The sequence below is a fragment of the Loxodonta africana genome, chromosome 15 (genome assembly GCF_030014295.1).
Source record: "Loxodonta africana isolate mLoxAfr1 chromosome 15, mLoxAfr1.hap2, whole genome shotgun sequence".
NCBI lineage: Eukaryota > Metazoa > Chordata > Mammalia > Proboscidea > Elephantidae > Loxodonta > Loxodonta africana.
The window spans coordinates 47,909,476-47,919,037 of NC_087356.1; the positions used below are offsets into that span (position 1 = coordinate 47,909,476).

General features: G+C 44.7%; 1 protein-coding gene across 2 annotated transcripts in view; it reads right to left on the bottom strand.

Annotated features, from left to right (window-relative positions):
* MERTK (MER proto-oncogene, tyrosine kinase) overlaps positions 1-2,647 on the bottom strand; it is a 157,084-nt gene extending 154,437 nt beyond the window's left edge. For both annotated transcript variants that reach the window (XR_010317984.1, XM_023557033.2), the window contains exon 1: positions 2,259-2,647. Coding sequence is in view for 1 of the 2 variants with exons in the window: in XM_023557033.2 (XP_023412801.1) it covers positions 2,259-2,313 (55 nt within the window). In the remaining variant the exon portion in view is untranslated. The remainder of the gene's footprint in view (positions 1-2,258) is intronic.
* Positions 2,648-9,562: the final 6,915 nt, after the last annotated feature.

Consider the following 9,562-nt stretch of genomic DNA (forward strand, 5'->3'; position numbering starts at 1 on the left):
ATTATAAAAGCACAATTGCCTAGCTTGTTCTAAGGATGGTGGTTAGCTGCCCAAACAGTCTCATCATGGGCGAAGTCCTTGTAATGCCTTCACTCCTGCCTGCTTTTATGTTTCTCCTCTATTCATTCTCTCCTTGCCCCTCCAGGGAACCACGCTTTGCCTCCATTTGGTGCTCACTGGCACCCCCATCAGAGACGAGCCAAAAAGGAAGGATTTGAAAGCACTGAAACCCCTTGCGCGGCAGTTTCGGGGTGTGTGTGTGGGTGTATGTCGTGTGTGTGTGTCTGTCTGTCTGTCTGTCTGTGTGTCTGTCTGTCTAACAGGGGGAGGGAGGATTGCTCCAAGGGGAAGGCAATGTTTAAACCATTCCTACAGTGTAGTCTTCACACATTCATATCTCTTCCTCTCTCTCTCCCTCCTTCTCCCTCTCCCTCTCTCTCTCATCACCAAGCCACCTGGACCCCACAGTACACAATATGAAAATCTTAAAACTAGACTCTCATTTCCTTCTTTCTTCCTGCAGCCCTCTTACTTCTGCTCTAATTCTAACAGTGAATATTCCGTTTTTTAAGCTTTTCACAAGGCAAGAGCTAACACTGTCATCTCACTGGTAAACTTCAAGATAAAAACCAAATGATAAAAGAAGAAAAACTGTAAAAAATTTTTTACTTTCTGGCTGGGTGGATTTTTATGGACCTTTTATGATTATCTGACAAAGCCGACTTTCAGCTACAAAAGTTTTTTGTTGCAGCTTTTAAAAATTTACTAAAATAAGAACACTCCACTTTTTTTCATATCTTATTTTATACCACAAAGTAACATTGCCATTACTTTCCACATGATTTTAACCACATTTATTGTCCTCAAGACTATTTATTGCCAGCCTTCACTAGCAGCAAAATACAACAGATTTGCAGTGGATTATGAAAAATGGGTCTGGCAGCAATGCTGAGGAATTTTTGAAGGTTGGGGGGCAGAACTGCTTTAGTTCTATGCTTGGTTTTGGCTCGTGATCTTTGTTTCAAATTGTTATGTTGGCCCAAATTATAAATTGCTTATGTAATTATCGTGCAAAAGAGGGCACACTGTTCAAAATTTTTTTCATTTAAGCAACTGAGTTTTCAAAGGAAAAATCTCCTAAATCGCTTAACTGTAAATGGAACTTTCCAGGTGTTAAAAAAAATCTTTGACAATAAAAGATGAAACCTATAGCTACACAGTCAACCATATTCATGGTCAAGAGACAAAAACCACATGCTGAATGAAAGTAGAAACCTTTTAGCTAAGCCAAAATGTCTGGGATGTTCATTTAGCATTACTCTTTTTTTCCTGCTTTTTTTTTCTTTTTGGTAAAGCCTGGTAAGTTTTCTTCCAGCTTCCCCAAGATGTACATCAGCAATCTAACTTACAAACGTGTCAATCACCTACCCTCCAAACAAGCCGGTGATGCAGAAGGAAACTTGCCCTACTTGCCTCCACTTAACCAGTCCAGGCTCTTATATTGAAACGCCTGTTGTACGACTTGAGGCAGAATCGGGATGAACCTAGACGCTGCCCAAGCACCTCAGGGTCTGTTCAGCCACTACAGGTGGTGAAAAGAATGCTTTCCCCTTTCCAGGTCCTCCAACCTAGCTGGACGTCCCTGCAACGGGACGCCAAAGTTGCCCATTAAGGATCGAGTAGGAGCAGCCAGGATGGCCGTTCCTCTCGCCGGACTCCCGGCCTTGGCTGGTCGCGGACAAGCGGACTGCGACCACAACCCTGGCAGCCTGCTAGTCAGCCGGGAGCCGGTCCCTCTGGAGACCCGGTATTTGGCTCCCAGAACTCTCGCCAGACCGGGGGTCCACCCACGCAACGATGTGTAGGAAAAGTTTTCGGCGCTCTCCAGAGCAGACATGAGACCTACGTTCCTCTCGGACGAAAACTTTGGGAGTTTAGCGCGCCTGGCCGGGCTCGATTTCTTCCTGCGCGGTAAAAGAGGTCTCTCGGTGCCCACTCTTAGCCAGTTCCACCAGGGCGCGCACCCGCAACGCAGCATGGGTGCCCTCGGGAGACTATATGGCTCTATGGATGGGCAGCGGTCAGTGGTTGGGCGGGTGCCCCTGCACCCTACTCCTCCGGCACCTCTGGGGAGAGGGAGCGATGTTTGCAAACTTGCCTAGCAGCCCAGGGCGCCCCTGTTGGCGCGCTCCCTCTTCAAGGTCCCGGCCGCGAACTCCTCGTCCCCGGCCCCCGGTCCCCAGCCCGGCAGCACTCACCTCCACCCCAGAGTGCGGAGAGAAAGAGCAGCAGCCGCAGCCAGGTTCGCCCCATTGCGGGGTCGTAGATCTGGAAATTTCCTCCCGACAGACAGAAGGACTAACGTCCAGAATCCGCCCCGTAGCCGGCCGAGCGCACCAGGGAAGTGTCCCAGTCCCCGTGTGGCCCGGACAGCTGCCGCCAGAGGGGCCAGGTCGAACCACAGGCTGGAAGCACCGATAGCCGAGAGCGGCGGGCCGGGGCCGAGCCCCGGCGGACTGAAGCAGGTCAGGGCGACAGAGCAGAGGAGTGAAAGGGAAGGAAGGGGAGGGGGCTGGAGAAAAGGGGCGGAGAGGGGGTGACCAGTGGCGGAGGCCCGGCGGACTGAGGCTGGAAAGTATGGGCGGGCCGGGGGCAGAACCCAGGCTGATCCGAGTAGGTTGGGAGGGAAAAGGAGGAAGGGAGGGGCCAGGAAGGGAAGACAGGGGAGAGGACAGGGGAGGAGAGGCGAAGAGGGGCGGGTGGGAGAGGGTGGGAGAGGGCGAGCCCGGCTAATCTGGAGGTGGGGGAGAAGGGGAGAGGGCTGAAAGAGAGGGGAGGGAGTTGGAGAGAAGTGAAGGGGAGGGGCGAGCCGGAAGCTTGGGGAGAGTGGGGCTTTCCTGCTGTGGGGCCCACGTCCAACAGGTATGGATGGGAGGGAGGCAGGAGAGAGGAAGGGGTTTTAAAGGAGCACAGGGCGCCAGAGGCAGCCCCTAGACCCATGAGGAGAATTCAGCGGCCACCAGAGGTGATTATGGAATGGGCAAGATAAGCACGGGGCTTACCTTGCTTAACAGATCATCTGTAGTGAATAATTTCTTGATGTGGTAAAATTATTCACTAAAGATTACTAAATAAATACAAGTAAGCCCATGTTTACCTTGCTTACTGTGTCATCCACCTCTGTCGGGGATTGTAAATTTGAAAAGAGGCTTTGATTCTGTAGGAAGGTGCTGTGGGGGTTGGGAGAGAGACAGATGCCAGCCATACCTAGAAGCAGGATCTTTGATTTGGTGAAAAAATGTGAAATTGTTCACCACAGATGATCTGTGCTTACCTTGCCTATTGGATAATCTGCCCCTAAGTGGTGCTCCAGGATTCCTGGCATAGCAGACAGGGAAAACCCAAGCAGGAATGCTTCCAGAGGCCAAAGCCATGTGGCCACACTCCCTGCTGAGCATAGCTCCCATTCTGCTTCTCAGCAAATGCACCTGGGTCCCTAGCCGGAGGTGTGAGCCTGGGTCCTGGAGCGGAGTTGCTCATGGTTTCTGGGAGAGGGGTTCCTTGGGAAGAACACTCTGCTGTGGCCCTTGACTAGTCAGAAGGAAGTGATGGTTATGGAGAGAGATGAACATCAGTGAGCAGGAGTGGCAAGAGGCAGCTTCTCAGCCATAAGTGTGGAGGAGAAAGTTAACCGTAGAAGAAATGTAAACCACTTCTACTGATAATTACAATAACTTATGTACATAACTTCTTAAAGGAAACAATTTCTGTGGATCAGAGATTTAAATAGAGCATAGGGAAGATAGTTTGTCTTTGCTGGGACCTCAGACTCAAACGGCAGGGACTTGAATAGTCTAAAACAGGGGTCAGCAAACCCACATCCTGCTCCTCTTTGTCCTCTTGGCCCCTGCCCTTTTCAGCCTTGTTGCCAGTGTGGCCTGTAATTTACTTCCCCCTCCTATCTCCAGTCTACTACTTGGTCCCCCAACTCACAGCTGGCTTCCCTTCCACCTTGATATTCCTCAGACTGCCCAATATTCAGACATCTAGCTTGGCTTTGGGATATTCTACAATTGACTATGTGCTGTGAAAAGGCCTCGTCTTAGTTCCAATACTGGAGAGGCATTCATTAACTTACCATCCATTCCACAGATATCTAAAAAAAAAAAAAAATTTTTTTTTTTTTTTACAGATATCTACTGAGCTTTAAATTTTTTTTTTTTTTTTTTAACTGAGCTTAATTCCAGTATATGACCAGATACTCGGAACTTATCACTGAGACAATAGCGCCTCCACCAGGGAACTTCTATCTCATAGACTCTAGTAGCCAGCCAGTCAAGGCTTAGACAACATTGACTCTCACCAGCCTAGCATCCCTTACCTAATTCTCCAGTAACACCATCCTGTTTTTCCTTTGAACTGTGCCTTTCACACTCATATTCCCTCCTGGCCCTAAACCTGGAGGTGGGGTTCTCCTTGCTGCCCTAAGACCATTCCCTCTCACTTCTTCCTAAAGTCTCCAGCTTTGAATCATATATCATCAAACTGTACCACTCCTGCTTGCTGCAGTCATCTACAGACCTCTGAGTCTCTCTCTCTAATTCTGTCTTAGTCATCTAATGCTAGTATATCAGAAATACCACAAGTACGTAGCTTTAACAAAGAGAAATTTATTTTCTCACAGTAAAGTAGGGTACAAGTCCAAATTCAAGGCATCAGCTCCAGGGAAGGCTTTCTGTCTCTGTCAGCTCTGGAGGAAGGTCCTTGTCCTCAATCTTTCCCTGGTCGAGGAGCTTCTCAGGCACAAGGACCCCGGGTGCAAAGGACACGCTTTGCTCCTGGTGCTGCTTTCTTGGTGGTATGAGGTCCCCAACTCTCTGCTTGTTTCCCTCTCCTTTTTGTCTCTTGAGAGATAGATGGTGGTGCAGGCCACGCCCCAGGGAAACTCCATTTACATTGGATCAGGGATGTGACCTGGGTAAGGGTGATGTGACAATCCCACCCTGATCCTTTTGATATAAAATTACAGTCACAAAATGGAAGAACACCACAATGCTAGAAATCATGGCCCAGCCAAATTGATACACGTATTTTGGGGGGGACATAATCTAATCTCTGACATTCCACCCTTTGGCCCCCCAAAAATCACATCCTTTCAACATGCAAAACATATTCATACCATCATATCATAGCAAAAGTCTTAACTCCATGTCCAAAATCCAAAAATTCCTCTTCATCTGTGAAATCTAGAATACAAGTTATCTGCTTCCAAAGGTACAATGGCAGAACGGGCACAAGCTAGACATTTCCATTACAAATGGGAGAAACTGAAGGAAAAGAAGGGATAACAGGCACCAAGCAAGTCAGCAGAACACATTATGTTAGCCCTCAAGGCTTTGAAAATAACGCTTTTTCTCTAAGACAATTTACACAATAACTCTGCCCCCAGCCTCTAGATATCGACCACATTGTCCAGATTCTGAGTGGAGGCCCCTTGTCCCTGGGCTTCAGCTCTGCCTTCCAGGCCCACTGGGACAGCAACTCTGCTACCTCAGCTTTAGGCACACCATTCTCCTAGTCCATCTGAGTGGTAACTCCACCATTAGAAACACCAGAGGCTACGGCTCCAACCTTTGAAACCCCTGAGGTCATGGCTATACCTTTTGAGACTGAGGCAGCTTGGCTACTTGTGTTCTTTGTCTCTTCAGCCACTGTTTCCTGGTCTTTAGGCTCCTTGGGCCTCATGCCTGCATCTGCCCTGCTGGGGCAAGCGTTCCAAAGCTCCGTAGCCCACTGATAAGTGCCCAGAGGCACCCCACTCCACCAGAAAGCCTCCTGCTCACAGGCACTCAGCTCTCTCGCTCTGTGCGTCTGCTCCAGCACCATGTCTTGCTGGTTCTCCTGCCACTGGTTCTCTGCTGTTGCTGCTTCTCTGCCACTGCAAGTTCTCTTCTGCGCTGGTCCTCTGCCGCTGTCTCTCCTCAATCCATTTACAGTTTCAAAACCGCTTCCACATTTTAGGTATCTGTTAGAGCAGCACCCTATTCTTTCAGTACCAAATTCTTAGTCATCTAGTGCTGCTACAACAGAAATATGACAAATAGATGGCTTTAACAAACAGAAATTTATTTCTTCACAGTAAAGTAGGCTAAAAGTCCATATTCAAGGCATCAGCTCCAGGGGAAGGCTTTCTCTCTCTGTTGGCTCTAGAGGAAGGTCACAAAATGGAGGACATCCACAATGCCAGAAATCATGGCTTAGCCAATTTTATACACATATTTTTGGGGGGACATAATTCAATCCATGACACATTCCTTTAAGATTTTAGTAGCTACATCACTGTCATTCTCTTCACACTATTCCTGTCATAATCCTTGGTAGTTGCAATACCATATAAATGACATTCCAATACCACTGATGCTAAAACTTTTGACCTCTTGCCCTCCATTCAATGTGCTGAGCACCATGTAAGAAATATAAGTACCACGTTTTTTAAGTTCACTGAGAAACTGGAATGGTCTCTGTTATGGGTTGAATTGTGTCCCCCAAAACTGTGTCAACTTGGCTAGGCCATGATTCCCAGTATTGTGTGACTATCCACCATTTTGCCATCTGGCTCTTGTAGTTTCTTGGGGATGACTGACTATCTGGTGATCTGCCAGGTGGGAGACAATAGAAAATCTGATTGATAATAATTTTTTATTGTCTGTCTTGGCCACTTTGCTATATCCTGGAATACTCTGTGGTGTTTTTCTTCTTTGGTTGCCACTAGGAGCACAATTCTGTCAAAAAAAAAAAAGTGTGTGTGTGTATGTGTGCTGGAGCTGATGAACTGGTAAATTTCTGAGTTCTGTATTTCCTTTTGATCCATGGATGAAATTGTAAAATCCAAGCTTGTAGTTCTTTTTGTATGTGAAAATTTAAAGAGAAGAAGAAGAAAAAAGGCTTTCCCTTCACACAAAGCAAGCACGTAATTAATCTTTTACAATGGTTTGCTTGCTTATCTATAACTCTGTATCTTTCTCTGTCTCTTAGTTCTGGGTGATAGATAGGTCTTAAAAGTTTATCAATGCATATGTCAACTTGGGACAACTAGTGCAGACACAGATCTTCCTGATTCCTTTGATAAGGGGAAAAAAATGTATACAATGATTTAAGGAAATATTTTAACTGGTTTTATGTATTATGTTAAACAAAGATACTTTTAAGGGAGTTTTGCTTGTTTTTCTGTGTTTGTTTTTCAGGAAGTTTGGTTTGGTTTGGATAACAACTGATTGAAGGAGCCAGAATATGTGATGGTCAGGGAATGATTGCTCCTGGCTTCTTCACATCTCAAGCCCTTCTGAGAAATCTACAGTTCTGAGAACATGGCTTTCTCTGTCTTTTCTCCCAAAAGAAATTAGGAAGGTCCCAGAAATGTTCAAATGAGTCAGTTCGGGATGTGAGGAAGAGCTCCGTATGCTGAAAATAAAGTGTTATTAAATCTTTAAAGCTATGCCTCTAACCCGAGTCACAATCTGCCTGCACAAGCACTACCGCGAGTAACATGTAACAAAATAGAGAGACTACAGCTATTAACTACTCTCGAGGGCCCTAGCTTGCCTGATAATAATTGGTCTTTTGGAAGAAACATCAAAAGAGGTGCAGTTAGGTATAGGCTTCCAGAATGAGCTGACGCTAACAACACAGACAGCTGTCAGTCTGTACTGAATGACTGAGTCAGAAGCATCCAGTACTTCCTTTGGTCCAGAAGCAAACTTCATGAAGGTAGACAGTTTAACCCAAGAGCCACGAAATCTGCTTCAGATTTATTCTGGACAATGTTCTGTTGTTAATGAGCATATAACAAGAAGAAGGAAAAAAAAAACCTTTTTACTTCATCTCCAGCCATCTGTTTAACAGTTACAATTGTTCAAAACTGTAATGAAATGTCCTTTAAAAGGTATCTTGTAGTGATTCTCAAAATTCAAAAAGATATTAACAGATTATGAGTGAAAAAAAATCAAGAACGTAAAATAATGATTCTGTTATAATTAATGACATATCTTGATTAGGTTCATCTACAAACCACTCAGAATAGTGTTAACTACGGTTATATGAAGTATACAAAGTGTCTTTACCCAGTTCTAATTTTTAAATGATCCTAAAGTTTTTTTGCATAGTTTCAATAAGAGTCTGTCCTCCTTCCTACTAGGTTATAACTGTATATATCAAATTTATAATCATGACTATGACACAAATCTCATTTAAGTATGATAAGTCTTTTGCTGAGTTTTGAGAATTCTTTATACATTCTGGACAAAAGTCCTTTGTCAATTATGTGATTTGTAAATATTTTCTCACTGTCTCACTGTCTGTGTCAGAGCAAAAAATATTAATTTTGATGAAGCCCAATTCATTAACTTTTTTCTTTTATGGATTGTGCTTTTGGTCTCTTATCTAAGAATTAAAAAGAAAAACAGCTTTTTGAAATACAATTCACATATAATTTGCCATTTTTAAATGTACAATTCAGTGGTTTTTAGTATATTCACAGAGTTCTGAAACCAATCCAAAGCAAAAATCAAACCCCTTGCTGTTGAGCCGATTCTGTCTCATACTGACCTTATAGGACACAGTAGAACTGCCTCATAGGGTATCCAAGGAGTGGCTGATGGATTTAAACTTCCGATCTTTTGTTTAGCAGCCATAGCTCTTAATCACTGCAGCACCAGGGCTCCAACAGCACTACCTAATTTTAAAACATTTTTTTAAGAGACACAGTTGTCTTAAAGCTGTGGTACCTGCTTTCCCAGAGTGGGATCCTAGGTCCCTACCTCCAGAGCAGACTATATTCACAAATTACTGTTGTGTCTGTTCTAATCTGTCTGGGGACTACCTGAAGGACTGACTCAACGTGTTCATCTCCCTTTCACCTATCTGAGAGCTCACTTACGTTGAGCTATACCTGAACACTAGAACCACCTGGGGCTAGAGAGTGTGATTGAGACATACAATAGATTCCTAAGGACTAGAAAAGAGCCCAGGAAGAGAGTTTCTTTGGGAATCTAAGGCATTCAAAAACAGCTGTGTATATGCGGGAATTTAGAAAGCTACACACATGCCCAGGGCAAGATGCATGCTCGGAAAATACCTGAGAAGACCCTATGCTTCTAACTTGGGCCAACCTCTAGACTCACTACAAGCCTGGATAAGTGTTGAAAGAGTGCCTCAGCACAGAGCCAATCTGCAAAGACTGGGAGATATTTCGTGTTATGTTTTGTTCTCTGTCAAAACATTAACTAAACACAAGCTAAAGAACAGAGGCTTCAGTGACAACATAATCCAGGATGGCAAACATTACAAAAATAGAAAGGAAAAGTCACAAAACAAATAGACTATCTTTCAACAATTTAAAAATAAAAACAAACAAAACCAGAAAATCTTGGGGAACAGGTAGAACATGACTTCCAGAGTTACTACATTATAATATTCAAATGTCCAGTTTTTGCAAAAGTCAAAAGGCATGCAAAGAAACAGAAAGGATGGTCCACTAAACAAACAAAATAAAATGGCAGAAATC